This window comes from Aythya ferina (genome assembly GCF_964211825.1).
Source record: "Aythya ferina genome assembly, chromosome: 2".
NCBI lineage: Eukaryota > Metazoa > Chordata > Aves > Anseriformes > Anatidae > Aythya > Aythya ferina.
The window spans coordinates 11,372,874-11,393,790 of record NC_140297.1 but is presented as its reverse complement, the minus strand read 5'-3'; the positions used below and the strand labels follow the sequence as shown (position 1 = coordinate 11,393,790).

Here is a 20,917-nt window from a genome sequence, read left to right as displayed (position 1 = left end):
CTTTTCTATCTGGTTACTCCAGAGGATGGCTTTGAGGAGCGCTGTGATGTAGCTGCTTCATGCCGAGGTGGCATTCCACCTGTCTCTGCAAAATTGTCACGGCGTGGCTGAGCTACTGACAAATTGAACTCTGCCGTTTGAGGGTTGCTGAAATAACGCACAATAGGAGAGTGAAGAGTTTATTTTAATTAGGTCTGGAATGTTTTTGAAATCGTCATCTGATTAAAAAAAAAAAAAAAATACCCTATCTGACATGCAGTCGTGATAATGGAAATAAAATATGCGTCTGTATGGATAACCTGCAGGGTGTGTGCTGTTAGTCCACTTAAGGTGAAGAAAACAAGCTTGTGGCTTCGTGATGGATGTGCTGCATGCAGCAACTCCGGTTAATTAATACTTTGGGGTTTATAATGTTATGTGCTTCAGTCTGCAGGCAGGAAAGTGCTGCTTCAGATCTGAAAATTGAGAACAAGCTGTAAGCAAACTGAAACTGCTCCTGACACAATGTCACTTGTCTTCGGGGCACGTGGTGTTCTTATCAGGCACAAAAGCTTCTTCCCAGTAGGTTATTCCTGATCCGGTGGGTGTTCCTAGTGTCCTTAAACAGCAGGACCTCTTAGCTTACATACCATGAAGTGCGTGGTGTGTTGTGTTACGAGGAGGACGTGTTCCACGGGTCTGTTACTCTTCTTGGAGTGATGTTCAGGTGTGTACGGGATAGTACCTGCATGTAAACCTTTCTTCGTGTGCAAGAGGACAGCAGAAACAGTGATCCCGTTCGGTAGAGTAAAGGGATTTCCTTGTAAGTGTGTGTATTTGAAATCCAGCACTTGGAAGGCTGGACTTGAAAATGAGAACTGGGACTGTTGGCTGGTCAGGGTCATCCCCTCACCTCCCGTGGGCTGTCACGCTTTCTTTTTACTGTCTGGGATTGAGTGGGTACAAAAGGCTCTAAATTTCTGCCCTTCCCCCTATTTCTCTTGCTGGCGACTGCCAGACCTTCCCGTGTACCTCTGCACAGAGCACATACTCACTAGCATCAGGTTTCTTTGGTAATCTGTCACCTTTGTTCAGTAACTTATTGCTCGGTATCTCTCGGACAGCTAATTACTGTTAACGATCTGAATTTCTAGACCTGCAGAGTAATCAGTTCTATGCGCAGCGCCATTGCCCATGTCTGTGTGCGAGTCGGGATCAGGAAGCTTAGCACGGGATGAGATTGCAAATTACTCAGGAAGCCCAGCACAGAAATGTCTGGTAGGTCTTGAAATCAGGAGACTCAGTGTTCCCTTCTCACGGCAAAGTTAACTCGTGCTCATGAAATTTGGACCGTTCTTAGAGGAGCAGCTACACCTGAAGAGATCGCTACTGAAACTGCGGAATAGTTTTGGAAATTATCAGCTGCTTAAAGAACAGAAGCAACAAAAACTTGGGAAGTGGAGGCAGCAGCTCTAAACCCTCAGAGCAAGCATTTGCTGTTGCAGAATGTTTTTAAAAGGAGTACAGCATTAAAATGTCCTTATGTGCGGTGTCTGGTTCAGACGTGGTGCCACATGGGTTTTAAAAGGCCTCGCATCTGCCAAGTGAGTACCAGGTGTGGGCTCACCTGCTGTGCGTGTGTACGTGTTCCTCGTCAAAACCCCAATTCCTGCGTTGTTCTGGGTGCTTCCCGGGGAGTGCTCGGGCATGGGCAATTTTATTGTCAGGAAGGAAAAATGAAGAAAATCCGCTGGTACTTCTGAGGTTTTGTGAAACCTCACCTCCCGGTAGTCGTGCTGGCACTTGCCCTGGCTGCGCGCATGTTTGGAAGCCTTCAGCTGGCAGGCGCTGATAACGTCTGGGCATGTGGTCAAACTAGGTGAAACTTTCAACTTTTCCCCCTACTGGGGAGTTAATTAGCAGTTAAACAAATCGGGAGCCGTGTGCTGATTTTTAAAGCAGTGGTGTATTCAATATTTAACTTCTGCGGACACACGCTGTGACTAAATATTTATGTCGTGTCAGCTTTTTAATTGCTGTTGGGTAACACGGAGTTTACAACTTCTGTAGACGTGATGGTGATTGCACAGATTGCGGCTGACAAATGGGCCTTTTTGTGTTGCTGGGCTTTTTAATGTCCACTGTGGTAACGTAACCACCTCGTAGTGTGTCTCCTTTTAAATAACACTGCCCTTTGAATGATGCATTGCTTCTCCCATCTGCTGCTCGGAGATTGATTTCCCATTTTGAAAGGAAAGATGGGAACCTGACATCTATGTAGGAGCTGTGTCATGGACTCTCTGTGAGGACCCTCGCAACGACGGAGCTTTCTGGGGTTATTTATCTTCAAAACGGTAACGCTGGTCCCATGCAGGGGGATGATGGTGCTGCTCTGGCATTAACAGCTGGAATCTTTCTTCGGAAGTCTTTTAAAGCAGCCCTCTGATTAAAAGTGGCAGGCTCCAGTTTGTAATGCTTTTCAACACTGAGACGGAGGGAAACCTGCAGCCAGGGAGTTGGATTCACCAGGTTTTCGTGGTGCTCTATAAACAGCTTTACCTGGAGTGAGAATGCAATATGTCAAGAACTGACCACATATTGCTTGGGTATTCAAAACATTCATGAGACGAGCAAGAAAACAAAAGTAAACAAACAGGAGGTGATGTATTAAACTGGGGACGTACCTTTGGAAGAGGCGTGTGTTGTTTCTCCTATCAACTCTGAAGTCTTAAGTAATTTTCTAAAACTAAGTGCTGTTCAGACCCTCCTAGCTCATAGGAATATAAGACAGTGTCATGGCAAATTAGGAATGTGATTTTGGAGGTTAAATACTGTTTTTCCATTCAGTTAAATACCTGCCTTCTGCATTCAAGCCAGTCGAGGAGGTGATACTGCTCTGTAGCTAACCCAGTGGTCAGCATGTTTCAGGTGTTTCTTGCTGCAGGAAATCAGCGATGTGATGTGTTTGGCAGGTGCTGGAGCTCTTTCCAAAGGTGGAGTCAATGGTAGCTGTGATTACTTCTCCTGATCCTCATGGATGCTCTCAGGAGGGTGTGAAAGGCGGTGAGAAAGTATGCTGGGTGACTGGAAGGAGGGCTTTGGCCGGCAACTGGCAGGTTGTTGTGAGGCGTAAGTTGAGAACTGCACCTCTGTTTTGAAAACATTTAATGCTTTCTCATGTTCCTGGAAGTGTATTTCTGCATTATTAGCCGTGTGAAAAGTTTATCTTCATCTGTGTTTAAAGTTTTGAAAATGTTTGTGAGGAAGAGTTGTGCGCGCAGCCGGGCTCAAATCTGTTTTTGTTTTTTTTTTTTTTTTTGCCTGCTGGAAGAGCAGTGAAAAGATCTTTTATTCTAGCGAGCTTTTTTGTTTTATGGTGTTGCTGTTTGCAGTGTGAAAGTTAGTTGTCAGCACTTGCATTTGTAAATCTCTTTTTAAGGGCTGATTACACTGGGCTGAAAGTTGGCAGGCAAGATCTCAGCCCTAGAGCATTGTTGTGGGTTTTGCATGTTTTTAAATAACAGATCTATCTGACTGGCCTGATTGAGGGAATGCATGCTGCTACTCATACCTTTGTAACTCTAGGCAGCAAAACAGCCTCCGTAACAGCGTGCTTTGAATATGAATTAGAGAAATTAGAGATGGCTAATGGAAGCAGAGGTGTGGGGGGATCGGGAGCTGCACTCCGGGGAGGTTTTGGGGGATGTGAGGGGGCGCAGCAGTGGCTGTGGAACCACTCGGTAGATGTCTTGGGAGATGTTGGCAAGGTTGTGGTGGATGTGGATGTGGTGTGTTTGTGTATAAATACCTTCAGACGGTTGAACATTAACTCTGCCAGCTCTGTAAGATGCCTCAGCCCAAGCTAATAGGCGGTGTAAAGGTTAGCCTGCTGTTGGCACTCCGCTGCCACGCACGTGTGGCTGGTATGAGCGCAGCCCTAGCTGCGGTTGGCCTGGCACCCAGACAGCAGCGATGGCGTGGTTGTGAGCACTGCCTCTGTAGGTGTCCCGTGGACGCTGTGGGATCTTCTGGAACGACACTTCTTACAACAAGGGGCATGCAGCTCTGTAGAGAATCACATCGACCAGCTTTTTGGAAAACTGGGTGAAGGTGCTTGTGGTGTTTCGGAGGGAGAGCAGTTCAGCAGAGGCTGCAGTGCCTGCTGTCGGTGTGGCTCAGTCCCTGCTGAGAATATTCTTGTAGCTCCTCAGATCAAGCGCTGCTACCAGGTGCCTACAGGGACAGGTTCTGTACATGTACCCGTGAAGAGTTACTGCACTCGTTGTGTCTTTGCTCTAATGAGAAAACAGCCGCATTAATGCACAGCTCCTCTTCCTGTTGCAATTACCAGCCTAGCAGACCAGGTAGTGTTACAGTTTGGGGAGCAATCAGGACTTCATGGCTGAATGTTCTGGGAATTTTGTAGTTGTTTTTAAAGAAATAGGTTTTCACCTGTATTTTAATCTTATGGGGTTAAGTGTCCTGCCTGCTTACAAACCAAGTCCAAACTGCTGTGGAGAAGCTGAGGTAAAAGCCATTCAGCTTCTCTTGGGTTAGGCAATTCTGAAAATGAGTATTTGCATGTCTCGAGTTCGTTTGCTCTTCGCATAATACACCTGACGTTGTTCAGCTTGACTCACTGTGGTGATCAAAAGGCAAGGCAGAAGGAAAAGTAATGATGTAGTGTACATATTTACAGAATTGAAATGATATGGAAGAATGAAATCGTAATGGGGTACTTCCAAATCAAATCATAAATCCAGCCATTCTGTAGGCTGCATGGCAAGGCATAACTTGTGGAAGACATGAATTTTTGTGAATCTGCTTCCTATAGACTGAGAATATTGTTTAAAAGATTGCATGCTTATGAAGACTTTTCTTGTGTTTTTAAATAATTTGAGTTAAAAAATACCTCTGACAGCTCTGTGTAGTGCCATAGGGAATGCTCTCTCTGTCCCAAAGTGCTCTGCTGACCTGCGTTTTTCTCGTCTCCTACTTGCTGTGGCAGTATGTATTTACGCAAAGATATGGTTTAGCATTCAGGGAGCCAGTGTATCTGTTAAAGTGGTGGGCAAGTCAGCTGCCTAATGGAATTAAAAACTTGATTGCTGTATTCAAATGCCACGTCAAACTTGTGAATTCGACCATTAAACTACAAGAGGGAGTAAACTCTTCTAAGCTATAAATGCTTATCTGGAGTTGCTGGCACTGTCAAATACTGCCTGGTTCTGCAAATAAGTTTGTGTGCAAAGGTATTTATAACAATATCAGTATTAATGAATAGCGTGCTGAAAGCATCCTGCCAGTAGCCTTTAACATCTGGTGATGGTTTTTTCTTTTAATTCCTATTTTTTTCCTTCTCTGTGAAATAACGCTGCTTTTTTCCACAAGCACTGTGTTCCCTGACATGACAGTCGTGGCAGCTGCTGTCATGCAGCCTTTATGCTTTAAGAGCCTGGTGAGTGGAAACTGTGGTGGAGAAGTTCATGCATGTAACTTCCCAGCACGTGAAGTTGTATTGAAGCACAGCAGAACGGATGGGATTTTGCAGCAGAGCACTTGCCATCCCGCAGACTTCAAGCAGTGTGGGCTACTCAAGGAAGAAGACTACAGGATCTTTCAGTGTGGTTTATGCATTTGTAGAAAGGCAGTAGCTGGGCATTGTTAAAAGCATAGGACTTAAACGGTGGGTTGAACATCCTCTTAAAACAGGTTATAATAATGTTTTATTTGGTTTGAGAAATGTTTTGATCCTTAATGATGGAAATGTGACTTAACAACAATGCAAAGCCCATACTTGTATTGATATAACTTCTCATGAGGTCAGTGGATTTGTTGTGATGTCTATCACAACAAATATGTGTGCTAATGAGAATAATTATTAGTCTGAGCAATCCAAACAAAGTTACCTGGAGCTTCAATCTAGGCCTAGTCTGCGATAAGGGTCTTGTGTAATCTCATCTGAAGGGCTTCTGAAAAGCAACAGTGATGTACTGTTCTTCTCCCAACTTCAGATTGCTTGGGCAAGCCACCAGTAATGTGAACATTGCAGGCATCTGTTATCTATCAAGCTGGCTGACAACTAGTCTACCCTCAGCCTAAATTAATGATTTAGCTGAATATTTTGTGCTCGATGGCCAGTCAGCAAATGCTTTAAAGAGCATATGTGTAGTGGAACTTTACTCTTGTTTGTTAGAATCACATGTTCCTGGCTGTTTTCCTTCCACAATCCACGGATTTACAAAGTACTGGCGCTTACGCGACATACTGGAGGGTGGAAGAGGTTGCAGTGTGACTGGGGACGTGCTAAGCCTAGGAGGGAAATGAGGAGCTGTGAGATCAGCAGGTGACATGGAGGGATTTGGGAATTGATTTGGGAATCGCCGTGCAGGGGAGATAATGTCATTATTGACTGAAACACAGCAGTGCTTCTGTAGGGCTTAGCTTGTGGCTGAGGACTAATGTGCATGCTTGAAATGCATAAGTTTTGTGTTTAAAAAATATAAATCCAAAATTATAAAGAAAATAGTTTTAGCCTCTGAAAGTTAACAGGAGCTTCCAGCAAGAAGCTTGGACACCTGCAGGGTTACTGTGCATACAGCTTCCCATGCGGGGTTTGGACGATGTAGAATCGTGCTACTTACCAGCTTTTGAAGAATGGTTTTCATCCTGAGGATGACTTTTGTTTATTTCATAAAAGACAAGCATCCCAAATTAATTCCAGGCTTTCTCATATGTAGGCTCTGTGTATGTTAGTGTGTGTGGGACAGTAGAGTTTATTTCCTCTGTTTGCTTTTCGTGTCAAACTCATTTCTCCTGTACTTGAATAGCTTTTAGTCCAAGAGCATTCAAAAAAAAGCAACTTCTGGGTGTTTTAACAGTGACACAGTACATGTGTTTCTGTTGAAAACATTTGCTTTTTTTATGCTGACTTTACACCAATAGCATGAAACTATGTTCAAGTGTTCATCTAAGCTGAATATTTACTCAATATTTACTCCTGTCCAGGATGTCAGTTTTTCTTCAACAGCTTTGGCAAGACAACTTTTCTGAATGACTGTTGTACAGACACGTGGATCAGTTTGTCCCTTACGTAAATTAATATTATGATCGCACTTGAAAATTTTGGAACGTATCAAATTGTATGAAAGACTTAATCCTTTCAGAATATAATGGAAAAAAGGGATTCCACAGAAGGCCACAAAGGCATAGATTGAGAGGGATATTCTTTTAACTCCGATCTTTAGATGTGAAGATACCACAAAAGCAGCTAAGGAGTGGAATCATACTGTTATCTTCCCTGTGCTGCAAAACTGTAATTTCTGGGTGCATATGTAAACCAAAAAGCATATTAGAAGTTGTTTGTAGTCCTTAGAGAAACAAAAAAAAAAAAAGTTACCCTGCTTTACTTCCCAGTATTTACTTTTTGAAACTCGATTTTAAATGAACCTTTTCTTTCCTTATCGACCAGGTGTTGTTTAAAATAACAATATTAAGTCATAGTCTCGAATTTCAAAGCTAAGCCACTCAGACATTCAGCTCTCCTCAGTTTTCCACTTGTCTAATCAAATAAAATAACATTTTAGGATGATGGAGCAGAACAACTTGTTGAGCGTCACTAATAGAGCAGAAGTGTTGTAACACGCTTCTTGCAGTTGGCGAAGATTAAGTGACTGTCAGAGTAGCTGGAGAAGACAAAGGTTGGTTTGTGACTAGAATGCTTCTTAATGAGTAAGCCTACCAAGTGGCGTAAAAAAGTCATAGTTTGAAAACCACTCTGAATAATGAAGGTGAGAATGAAATGAAACTTCCCCACGGAATTTCCCTGCCCAGTGCGATGGCAAGTGTTGTGTGTGCTATTCATCTGCACTTCCAGGGCTGGCAGCTCCTGGAAGCTGAGCGCGTTTACATGGTTGCTGTACCCATGCCTGCTGCCCTAACATTTTCCCTGAACCCGTAATGAGTGCGTCGTGGGGAAGTTCTTTGGGCTTTTGGTCTGAATCAGCACGGCACGTCAGGAATGGCTACGAAATCGCAGCAATTTCAACCACCGCTTAGAGATTCTTTTGTCTTTGTCTTTCCACAGCTTCCAAAGGTGACCAGTAAAGTTCTCTCTGAGCAGCCAAAAAGCAGACAGCTCATGACTTCTGATCAGGACACTAAAGTTGTGGCTGAACCGCAGGTGCAGCAAGTACAAGAAGTTAAAGACGGTTCTCATCTAGTAAGTATTGTAATTACGCATTCCCATCACGTAAGTGTTGCATGAAGCAGGTTTTGTAGTATTTCTTAAAACAGTCTGAGATATAATTTTGATTAAAAGAAGACAGTAGGCTATGGTAATATTGCAGCATAAAATCCTAGAACAGAGTTACTGAAGGTGGCTATGTCTCCGTACCTGGTAAGAGCCTTAAATTTTAATCAACCCTACAGAGAATATAAATGAACTCATGTTTCACTCTGTAAGGTACAGGGCTTTGTAGCCTATACAGGAATTGTACTGCCAGTCTTGACTTGGGTTCTGGCTCACAGATTAACTAACATGTAGCAAATGCACTTGTCCTGTATCTACAACTGAAAAAAAAATATAAACCCTTAAAAATAGGAAATTGCCTCCTATAATAGGAGTTCTGCCAAATGGCATGTGCTTTGGTGTTGCTGTGCAGCATCCAGTAAGCTGCTTTATGGGATGCTTTTTGGCAGGTAATACAGTGTATAGCACTCTGTGAATATATGTTGCAGTAAATGTTACAGATGTTTTCAAGTAGATTGATTTGTGTATAAGCTTTACTTTTAATGTTATGTTTTCATCTTTGATAGTTAATTGTGTATTGGGAGGAATGTTTTCTCTTGGAACATCTTGAAGGGTTTGGTTTCACTGCATATTCTGCTAGGCACTTAATCTGCACTGTGCATTAGTGGATGCTTGCTGCTTAAACTGACTTTGCAGCAAGCACTAAGAAAAGTTTTCTAATACACTTCAGACTTGTGTTTTGCTTAACTAATGGAGCTGGTGTTCTGTATGCTGTACCCCCTTACCCACCGCAAAAAAAGTATTGGCTATTCTGGGATCTCTTCTGTACTGTCTTACCTTTCTCAGACGTAAATTTTTTCTATTTGACAGTAGAGGAGTAAGTTGAGCCCATTTTTGTGCCAAAAAAAAAAAAAAATTGAACTTTTTTTGGTTATTCAGGTTCTTAATTCCAAGAAGCCCTTGAAGTTCTGAAAGTTATTTTGTCACGTGCTTCAATGTGTAAGCTTGAGTAAGAGGCTATCTGCCACAAACTTGTAACTTTCAGTGCACTTTTAACAAGTGCATTAGTATTACAGGTGGTTTGGTGGTAGTTCGTGTAATTTGGTATTCTTAAAAGTTTATAAAGCTACACGTAAACTTGGATCTAAATCTCAATTTCTGTTCTTTCATACTTGGAGAAAGACTAACCGCTTCTTGCAGTTTCAGGAAAACTGCTCAGTTTCTTAGCAGAAGACAAATCCATTATTTTAATATTCTTATGGATATTCCGGAATCTATCTGTAGAGCTATAATGCATTTCAAATAACTTATTATTTTGAGAGGAAAGCTTTTCCTTTTCTGAATAGTTTATTCCCAAAAGATGGGTTCTGTGGTTTTCAAGTTTTTTTTTTTTTTAATTGTGCTATTCTCCTATATGTACAATATCACAAGGTTTTGTTATATCAGAATTCTTGTTGATACATGCTGTCATGTTTTTAAAGGAGGTCTCTTTCGTAACAGTATACATGCATGAGTGTGTTTTGCCACTGTTTCAGAACTTCATTTCCAAGTTTTTCAAATTGTCATTTGCAAGCTATAACAATGTTATAGTTCGAGTAAAACTTCCGAAGACAGTCTTATCTCTCCAAGGGTGTGGTAGGTAAAAAGGAGAAAAACTTCTGACGTTGTGATTCTATTACATTTAGCAAGTGCATGCTACAAATTCAGTGAAGTTTCCTGCTGTTCCTTGTTTGTTTATTTTGAGATCAGAGGGCAAGGCTCTGTCTTAGCCTTCATAGAGGTGTAGTTTAATCATAGAATCATACATAGAATGTCCAAGGTTGGATGGGGCTCACAAGGATCATCAAGTCCAACTCCTGGCTCCACGCAGGACCACCCAAAAATCAGGTCATGTCTGAGAGTGTTGTATGAATGCTTCTTAAACTCCAGCAGCTTAGTGCCGTGACCTGGGGAGCTTGTCCCAGTGCCTGACCACCTCTGGGTGCAGACCCTTTCCCTACCACCAAGCCTGACCCTCCCCTGTCCCAGCTCCATGCCGTCCCCTCGGGTCCTGTCGCTGTCCCCAGAGAGCAGAGCTCAGCGCCTGCCCCTCCGCTCCCCTCGTGAGGGAGCTGCAGGCCGCCATGAGGCCTCCCCTCGGCCTTCTCTGCTTGGGGCTGAACAAACCAAGGGACCTCAGCCACTCCATATATTTTTCCCTCCAGACCCTTCACCATCTTTGTAGCCCTCATTTGGACTCTTAACAGTTTAACATTTAATGTTGAGGTGCCCAGAACTGCACACAGTGCTCGAGGTGAGGCCACACCAGCTCAAAGCAGAGCAGGACAGTCCCTTCCCTCGACCAGCTGGCCATGCTGTGCCTGATGCACCTAGGGTACAGCTGGCCTTTTTGGCTTCCAGGGCACACTGCTGGCTCATACTGATCTCACCATCGACCAAAACTCCCCAGATCCCTTTCCACAGAGCTGATATATATCTTTGGTGATCCACCCTCCAGTGTGTATTTGATGTGAAGCCATAGTGCCATGGTATCTGGCAAGATTTCTAGGAGTCCTTTTTAATACCTTTAAAAGAAACTTGCTGAATTACATTCACTAACTAATTTGGCTATGCTGTTCTACGAGGATCAGGTGATACTTAGTCTGAGTGTTTCTCTGGCACTTCAGGAGGAAAGCTGCAGAATTTCTATTGGGAATTTTCATGCAGCTCTTTAGATTCTGGAAAAATACCTCCCCAGAGTGAATATATAATGTATTTGTTATTGTATCTTTAAATATTAAATTCTCCTAATTATCACTACATTTGGTCTGCTTTCTTTGGCAGGACCTAAACTTAACATGTGTTCTGCTGTTAGTAACACTGAGCAGATAGTCAGTAGTGACTGATTTCAGCCTCAAGTTTTGGTGCTGTGACTCATGACAAAACCCTCCAGAAGTCACTTGCCAGGTTGCTTATGTTAGTGATACAGAGGTCATTTGCTTACTAACAATTTTCGGAGTCTTAACCTGATGGTGAGGGAGGCAGTCTTCTGTCTTTAAATATCTATCAGAGTACGCTAGGTGTTTCATTTCAAACAACAGTTTCTCTGGAGTTTCTCTTCTTTTTTTATTTTTTTTTAATTTTTATTTTTTTTTTTTGGTATCCTGATAACTATTCTGTTTGGGAAAGCCCTTGTCAAACTGGACCCAGGGAAGTCTGTGTTTGGGAAATGTTCCTCTCCCTTTTCACTCACTCCTTAGTTAACTTTTGCTCAGTAACCCTTTGCTACTAGAGATCCAAATCCGGTGTTGGAGGTAGCTTGTATGACCTCTCTCTACCACCTAACCTTTAGTGTTAAAGTCTTACCTAGTGTGTTGACCCTAAACTCTTCTCCTGATGTGCTGTCATTTGAATGTGGCCTCTAGAGCACTTTCCAAGGACCAAAGGATTTTCTTTCATTGATCGGCTGAATCAGAGACCTAATCTGGACATTGAAATTAAGCTTTACAAGGAATTCTTGACATAAAACAGCAACTGCTTCTGCAAATGTTTGTTCCAGTGGAAGAGGTTAAGAGAGGAGGGTCTTCTAAACCTTGCTGTCCGATTGTGATGTGCACATCACCCATGCTGTCTCTAACTCAATAATTATCAGGTGCTGTCAGGTGTTTCTATTAGTGGAAAGTCAAACTGGTGTGGTTTGCTGGCTTTTGCCAGTGTTCATAATTACTGTAAATACAAGTTCAATCAAAGCATTGTTTCTAAGCCCAAGAAAAAATAGCAAGTTTGAAAACTTAGATGGGACTTGACTGTAACTTGGTAAGAAGTTTTTCACAGCAGTTAATATGAAAGGATGTCTTGGGCTTACAAGCTACTAAGTTATGTTCAAAAATTCTTTTGCAACCCATTCAAAAATAAGCCTGTTGGAACTTACAGGGGACTGAGGAAATCAGATTTAAGACAAGGCCCTGAGCAAAAATTCAGTATAGCATATAATTCTGAGACCATCTGACAACATACAGCACTACAGTATGTGCCAATTAAGAGTTAAGTAACGGTTTGTATAACATGTAGGTGATATTTAATAATTCAAGAGGTCATGAATAGCTTTAAACAAGAGATGGGAGGATCAGACCTTAAACCGAACATGTGCAGTATCACATCTTGAAGCATCGATATTGCTCTGTTCTTTTTTTTCTCTCACACAGTTATACATTTAGAATATAATAAAAGTATTTAATAGCTGTGCACATTTAGGTGACTTCTAGTGCTATTTTTAAATTGCTTTGATGTGTAAAATGTGCATATTTAAACAGTCCACTTAACCCTGATGTACTGAGGGGAAGCTAAGCAGTCTGATCAGCTGTCTTCCTGCAGCCTGCAGTAGTGTCATTACGATGTCTGTCATGATGCTGCTCTGCCCTTTTCCTGTAGCTGGTGGTGGGCATGACATCAGGTAATTGCCTCCAAGTGTAGGGTAACAGTTGTTTAAGGACCGATTACAGTTGCATGACTTTACTGTAGGAAAAGGATAAATGAAGTTAAATGTCAGAAGGTTGTAAGGACTGTTTTAACTTGTGCTATTGTTACTTTGCAGATAGCCTTGTAGACATCAGCTTCAAAATATAGTCTATATATAGATTTAAACCCTTATTCCTTGAGAGCGTTAATAGAGACATGTAGAAATGACAGTAGGTTGGAGGTATACCCCTGTTAATGAGCATGTTGACTTCTGGTGTCCTATGTAGATGTATGCAGGATATATGACTTAAATACTAATTTAAAAAAAATCAGGCTGTGAAAGTGCTGCTTCAGAGCAGTTCTGTGACATGGGGAAGGGAAACATTGAGTATATGAGAAATACACGAGAACCAAAATTGCAAGAAAAAGGAAAAAAAGGCAAATGTAAATGCCTCACTCCACTGAATCAGGCTCTGAAGCGTTAAATCACAAATTCTGTTAGCTTTGGTAGTGCTTTTCAAGGCAGGTGCAGGTGTTAGCTTAGTCAGAAGACTTTTAAGACTTATTGAGTCTCAGAAGTTAACGAACAGCATTGAGAAATGTGACTTTGTGTTTGCTATAGGTGCTTAGATAAAATCCAAAGGAACGTGTACCGAATGCACCTCTGCACATAAGAGTATGGGAAAACCAGAAGAACCTTCTGCTTGCCTGAACTGCTTCTGCCATTTTCTCTCCATTAGCTGATAGCAGAATTGCTTGTTAAGGCACAAGAGAAGTGGACTTTGCCCAGGTCTGTCTTTTAGAGGCTCTCAGTTCCTCTCCAGAAAGCTTGTGCTTAGTAATGGCTGTATCACAGAGGGGAAAATCATGCCACTTCTTTACCTGGCAGGAGAGTTTTCTGAGAAGTTAGAAACTTTGGAAGTACTGATGAGGCTTTATGCAGACATTAAAAGCAGCTGAATTGTTTGCCCATGGCAGTTCTTCAAACAAAACAACAACAAAACCTCTTACAAACAACCCCCTCCCCCTTTCCCCGCACTTCGTTCCAGGGAATGCTAAAGAGGGGAGTGCCTTGGCATAGCTTTAAGTCTGAATCAAGCTGGATGCAACTTGAATAACTTTGTCCCAGGGGAGAATTAAAAAAAAATGCAGCAGATGGCAGCAATGATGCATCAGACTTCCTATCCTTAAGAGCAGTGTAGCTGCAGGTGCTTGGGAGGTGTCGTGTGTTAGATAACCCCGGGGAGCAGGGTAGCCTTCCTCATGTTACTCTGTGATTTCAAAGTGGACTTGCTGAGTGGGAATGTATTTATTTCCTAGCCAATTCAGTAATCTTTTTAATGGTCGGAGGATTAGCGGTGAGTAGGAGTTTTCCCCTGAAAGTTAGCCAGTATGGTTCTTTTCTAGGTACTAATCTGAGTCTGCCAAAGGCACTTGAATGTATGGGGCATTTAAATATATAGTAACCTGTGCTTCACAATCTGAAACATCATTTCCTTTGATTCCTTTGTCCTGCAAGCAGAACGCTTGTCTGGGGAGAAAAAGCTATACTGGCAGCTTCATTATAGCTTTATGCTTTTTTGTGTACAGAATGTAGGAGAAGTGGGGTAAGAAGCTGCTTGAAATAAATGTTTGAATATCTCGTGAAAGCTTCAGAGAAGAGAACAATAGCATTTCTTGCTGTATTAGGAAAAGAGGTTCTCACCTCTGGGGAGGGCGTTACCCCTTAAGCATTACCTGTCAGGTTTATGGGATGATTGACCTCTAGTCTGGTTTATGCTGCTAAATTTGTAAACTCTACTGTTGCTACAGGGATACTTCATGGTGACTGCAGTGGAGGCTGTCTGAAGTGAAACATTTGAATTTCAAGAGTGCTTCTGCACTTGCACAGTGGTACCTTGTACTTTCAAATTGTTGTCAAAACAGTTTGGGATAGCAAGACCTTTTTTTTTCCTGCTTTATACTTGATTTTAATTCAGCTTACTTCTTGCCGTGGCTCAGTGCAGCATCATTTTTTTTCCCCACACTCTTCAATATGGAACAAAAAAAGTTTGCTTACTTTTGGTTCATTAAACAGATGTGAACTTTGTTTACTAGCTAGACATGAATGAGTAAAAGAAGAGCTAATGCTTAATTTAATTACGATTAAGCAACATCTACATGTACTACTATCTTAACAGTAGTAGGTTTTTCTGTTGGAGAAAAGGAAGTAAGGAAGGTTGAAAGGAAGAAGTGACTTTGGGCTTCTCTGGTTTACAAAAAAAAATCCTGAAGTTCTGGAATTTTGCAATACTGTAACTCTACAAAATTTACTAGTTTACAAAATATCGTAAAATTCCAATATAGTAGTGATAGGGACTGTAAAGATCACTTAAATAAGACTGAATCATGTCTGAAGCCTTATTATGTGGGCTACTTGACTTGCCATGAAAGCAGCTGTGAAGTAAGTTACAATGCCAATCATATTTAAATAAAATGGAAAACTAAAGCATGGATCTAGATGTGTTAAGCAACAATTACCCTGCAAGTATAGTTTACAGTAAAAATTAAATAGATGTAGTTCCAGTTATCTGAAAGTTAACTGTTCCAATTAGCAGTAGTACCCTTTTATGCTGCTGTATGAATACAATGAAGGCAAACTACCAGGCTAAATTGGAAGTCTGGTTCAAATACATCTTGATCAAACTTGCCGTAAGGTGCATAACCAGTTAAAAATAGCATTCAGATCAGTGTCCAGCTGAAAGAACATTTGAAGTAGGTACTTCAAGGGTCTGTCTTGTCCTGCCTTCATCAGTGTTTTTGGTATATTTTAAGTGATGGGTAGAGTGGCGGTAGAGTCTGCAAGATCTCTGAAGGAGGGGCTCCAAATTTGAGATGATACTGATGGACTTGAGAAGAGATCTAAATAACGTAAGGTAATGTAAGGACAAATACGAACAACACTGTTTAGAACAGAAAAGTTTGGGCATTTTATTGGGCTTTTATTTTTGAAGGAGAATCACTTTTTTTAACATATGAAGGGACTTAGAGTAGCAGAAGTCCTCCAACATTTAAAAGCATTCATAAAGATGGTCTGTGCTCTCAGGAGGATAGAAGGAAGTCAGTTCACATGCAATAAACAAAACTTACTGGTGACAGACTTCTGGAAGAAGCAGCATTTAGTCAAACTACCTCTTAAATTCTTTAGAGGTTTTTTGTAGCAGAATACACAATTCTGGGGGGGAGATTAAGTATAATTAATCCTGCTGCAGTTCCACAAGATGGCTAGATGATTGTGAGGCCTCTTCCAGTGCTGTAATTCACTGAGGGATTTTTTTTCTTCACACGGATAACAATAAAAAAAACTCCTGGAACAGAACTAGCTTCTGATAACGTACAATGACTGTTCAATGGAATACATGAGGTCTTATCTATCTTTAGCCTGTTTTTCCTAAAGAAGTCATCTCGGTGTAGATTCAGCTCTAGGGGGAGGGAAGAGAAGGAGAAAATGGCACAAAACTTGTTTGATCTAATAGCTTCCACCAATTTAGCCTTCAAATCAGGTTTAAACATGTGAAGCCAGACTGCATTTTTCCTAGTATAGAAAGTGGGAATCACGTTAAGCTCGCAGGCAGGCAGCTTTTTTGGCACGCTGACATTGTGAAAGATGTCATTTAAATATTTTAATGATTTGGATGAAGGAACCTTCAGGAAATTAAACAATGGAAGTTCGTAAGACTTGGTAATACTTGTAAACAGACTGTAATCTCATTAGGAAAATTATTTGGCTTGAATATTGCAGCGCATATGATGAAACACTAAAACATTGCTCAGCAACTGGGATTTGGACTTTGAGTGGCACTGACATATGAACCCCTGCATGGTTTTAAAGTGCTATTTTTGGCAGCTGGGTGTTGGCTTGTCTCCTCAGTAGCAGTAGAAAGCTAGCTTAGTGTATAGGGGAAGGTGATTTGCAATGAGAAGGCTCCTTTGACACTAATTGAACATGGGCTGCTGCTTCAGTAAGGAGTTGAGTAACAGCACAAATGAGGAGAAAACTGGCTTGTTACAAAAATCTGTGGAAGAGGAAGCACCAGACTCGAGGATAAGTAAAACTTTATCTTCAATTTTAGGAACTGTAGGCAGCAAGGATCCGCGTACAGTGGGAAGGACGGTTAACGGGGCAGCTGGGATAGCCGGCACTGAGTGCGTTTGTACCGGTGATTGCGCAGCGTCAAATTCTAAATCTGGGCTCTGGGATAGAAAAGCAAAGTATCAGTCATACAAAAGCATGGAGAACAGTCGCTGTGAGAGCTCTAGGAGATCATATGACAGACCTTTAAGCTTCTTTAGTTCCTTTAGTCACCTCTTGAAGGTCTCTGGTGGGTACAGAAATCTGCAGAAAAGTGAAGAAAAGAAAGACGGGGTTATTAAAAAAAGAGCACCTAAAACATATAATAGCAGTGGTCAGCACATGAACAATATAGAAAGTAATAGTAATAATGAAAATGTAGCTGCAGAAGAGCAGTGTTCACTATATCATATTTCTACTTCATGTGTGCCGGCCGTCATAGACAAAGCCCTACAGGATGAAATCTCCTTAAATAGAAATCTTCTGGATGATTGTGCAGTTACATGCAACCATTCAAGACGGCACGAAATGATAGTAAATGTTGAAGATGACGGGAGTGACAGCTCACAAAAAATTTCAAGTTCACATAGGCAGGCGTCTCCAACCTTTTCCTATCTTGATGTAGACAACAGACAGCATTCAAAAGATAGGGAGTTTTACAGCCTTTGTGTTGTAGATGCTGAAGATTTGCGAGGGGACGAAGATGTGCCAGCTACTGTGCATGAAGAGATTGCAGCAGACGTAGATAACTCAGCTGTTACTGACGAAGGAATGTGCAGCATGGCACAGCCTCTAGACACTGGGAAGGAATTTCCAGCGCAGCAATCAGCACAAGTGGAAGCTAAGTTTAATTCACAGAAAGAATTGATTGTGTGTGAAAAAGAGGACAGGTCAAATATGCAGAAAAATGAAACAAAGGAATATTGTAGCATGGACACGCGGTCTTCTTACAATAACTTACTGGCTGACAGGTGTCAGATGGATACGTTAAACACTGACAGTATAGGAACAGTTGGCTTAAGAGCAAAAGTATACGATGAAGTTGGTGCTGAGAATCAAAAAGAGGAGGAATATGACACAGATAATGCTGTCAGTTGGAATGAATCACTTAATGGAACTTGTGATTCCGTAAAAACTGTGGATCCTGCTGAAGAGGACCAAAGCAGCCCTAATTCAGAAAACATGAAAAATGGTGGTGGTACTTCTAGTGTATTGTTAAACACTGGAGTATGCAGTTCAGGGGAAGTTGAGGAAAATGATGATTCTGAGATCGTAAGTACGCATCCCTCAAATGTTGCAGAGGAAGTAAATACTAAGCAAGTAGTAGAGAATGTGAGGGATAACTTCAAATTATCATTACAGTTGCATGAAACAGGCAATGATTCTTTTTTGGTGAGTCCACATGTAGAAAACTTTGTTGAAAAATGCTGCCTAAAGCCAGCAAGTGAAGAAAACTCGTCTGTGGAAAAGGGAACATTTCAAAGAAAGTGTTGCAATAGCCAAAAGCTTGCTCCTGACTCAAGCGAACATCACAGCACTTTGGAAGAATTTTTGAAAGATAAAGCAAAATGCACAGGTACAGTTCTGCATAGCTGTGAGACTTTGAATATGACTGATACGCATGAAACCTTGGAAGAAAATTCTGATACTCAAACTCAAACTAAGGGTTGTACTGAAACCAAGACATCAACTGAAATCGTATGCCAAAGGATCATGCAGGAAGATGTCTGTCTGAGTAGCACTGAGCTAAAAGATGATGTGCTTGAGGAAGCTCATAGACTGAGCAGAACTCAATCATGGGAAAGTGGCACTTTGGCATCTCATGAGCTTCATAACACAAGCCCAGACGAAATATTCCAAAAGGAAAAGAGCCTGGAATTCCAGGTTTCACAACAGTCGCTAGGGAATAAAGGTGAAGTATGCAACTGTTCAAGTTCAGGTAACAAAAGCAGTGTCTCTTCTGTGTCTGTGGAACATGAGGATATGAATAAAGTGGACTCGAGCTGTAGACAAAACAAACAACAGGCTGCATGCTCCTTCCGTGCAGTGGAAGACCAGGGGAATGCAGGGGCTGACTTGGCCACAGTAGCTGGGGATAGAATAGAATCTGTGAAACAGACAAAATGTGAAGTTCATCCAAATGAAACTATTAATAACAAGACAGAAAACGTAAAACAGAATTCTGATGCTAACGTTATTAGTCATGACAGCAACACCTTAAATTTCTATAAAGACTTGACTTGCGATCAGAACACTTGCTCTAGTTTCACTGTACCTGCAGCTTTGGACGGTTCTATGTACAAGAGTGTAAAATTAATAAATGACTCTAAAACTTCTGAAGATACTAATCTGTTTTATAAAGACCTTGATTGCTTACCTTCATTGTGTCAAAATTCGCATTCTCATGTGCATCAGAAACCGATGGAAGAGAGTCAGTTATGTAACCGTGCCAGCCCAGAGCCAGAATTCAGGAACGCCCAAGTTTCTTCTGGGCCTGTTACTGAAGTACAGTCAGAAACTCATGAAAAAAGTGTGTGTGATGTAAATGAACGTAATCTTCAGAATGAAGCAAAACAGTGTGTCAGCATCCACTCAACGGAGGAAAACCTCACTGTTGCTAGTCTGTCAGCTGGCACAGCAGAAGCTTTTACTGCTGGGAATTTAAAGCAGCTAGAAGCCAAGCCTACTGAACTGAAAAATACCAGTTACGTATTAAACACTCCAACGAATGACTTGACCACAAGCTGTGAACAGTCAGAGCATGAGGTTTTCTCAAACGGAGAGCTTGGAGTTTTTGTTGACCCAGAGCAGGTAGACAAATACGCAGCTACTCCTTCCTATGAAATACACAGCGCCTCTGCTGCTGCCAGAGGAGTTCAGGGAGGCAGTGAGAGGTGCGTATTAGATCTGACGGAAGATGTATTGAGCAACCAAGAGTGTTCCTCCTGTACACTGGACAGACAAAATCCCCAAGTTGAAATATGGTCACACTACGTAAGTCTGCAGGGTGGCAGTGCTGATTTGGCACATCAGCTGTTTCCCGACTGTGTCGCTGCAGATAACGGTCAATATCTGATGGGCTTTTTATGGAATAATAAAACTCCTGACAGAACTGTAAAGAATGGCAGGCGACACAAAGGTAGCAAAAACTTCCAGAACAAAACTGCAGATTTAACAGGTGCATCATATGCCATGGGAAGATACCCTTATCAACTGCTAGCACCAGAAAACTTTGGTATTTGGGGATGGCAAGATGAAGATGAGTTTGTAAGTATCCTGCAAAAGTGATTTGATGTTAAAGCTTGAGGCTGAAGCTGTAATTGAAATAAACGAAGTCAAACCTTGGTTTCTTCTAATAGTTAAGTTTCATATGAGCTTCTTTTGTCCTGAAACTGACCCATCTCTTTGCTTTGCAAAACGTAATGTTAAACAATGTACAGAATAGTACAGAATGTTACTAAATATTGACATTTCCTTTCCTTTTTTATTGTTTACCTTGTCTGAAAGCTTAAACCTTGGGTAAAGTATCTTGATTGTGAATTCTCAATTTTTGATGAACTTTAGATTAACAGTGCAGTATGTGGGAGGCTGTTAGTAGTGCTCTTTACCTTCGCATAGGAAGAAATGTTTGTGGGTTTCCTGAAATCTTAAAGTTGTTGCTTGATAGCAGTTAGGAAACCTTTTGCTTGCTTCTGGAGATCTTCTTCTGGATTGCTGTAGAAACAAATGGCTGCAGGAGAAGCATGGGGAATGAGCTAGACTGCATCTTGGCTAGCTGGGGTAAGAAAGCAAAAATCATGACCTGTGGTTGCTGCTCTTCTTCCTCTGCCTCTGAGCAGAGCCAGTGCTTAGTGTTGTTCTCTCTGCACCGACCATGTTACGGCAGCTGCCCTGACCTTGCCCAGCAATTGCAGTGCCAGCAGTGGATCACACTAGCAGCTGAGTTTTATCTGTTAGGGGAGCTTTTTGCATTAAAAAATGGAAGGTGGTGGAATTCGCTGTCCACTTTGAATCCTTACTACTAAAGTAACCATGTCCAACATCATTTCTACTTTTTAACAGGTCTTTCTCTGTTCAATGCATGTGTTTTAAGTTGAGTTTCCCTAGATTTTCCTACAATCTGGGTTTGTTTTCCATGC

At 41.6% G+C, this 20,917-nt stretch overlaps 1 protein-coding gene across 4 annotated transcripts in view; it reads left to right on the top strand.

The window, feature by feature from the left end:
- The window catches only part of LARP4B (La ribonucleoprotein 4B), a gene marked incomplete at its 5' end in the record, with an annotated part of 56,939 nt that overhangs the window by 9,996 nt on the left and 26,026 nt on the right, over nucleotides 1-20,917 (top strand). For 2 of the 4 annotated variants that reach the window (XM_084510824.1, XM_084510823.1), the window contains one exon: nucleotides 16,653-20,045. In XM_084510824.1, the coding sequence (XP_084366950.1) occupies nucleotides 16,653-20,045 (3,393 nt within the window). Of the gene's footprint in view, nucleotides 1-8,065; nucleotides 8,201-16,621; nucleotides 20,046-20,917 lie in introns of those variants that run through there. The other 2 variants (XM_084510825.1, XM_084510826.1) reach the window with 2 other exon arrangements.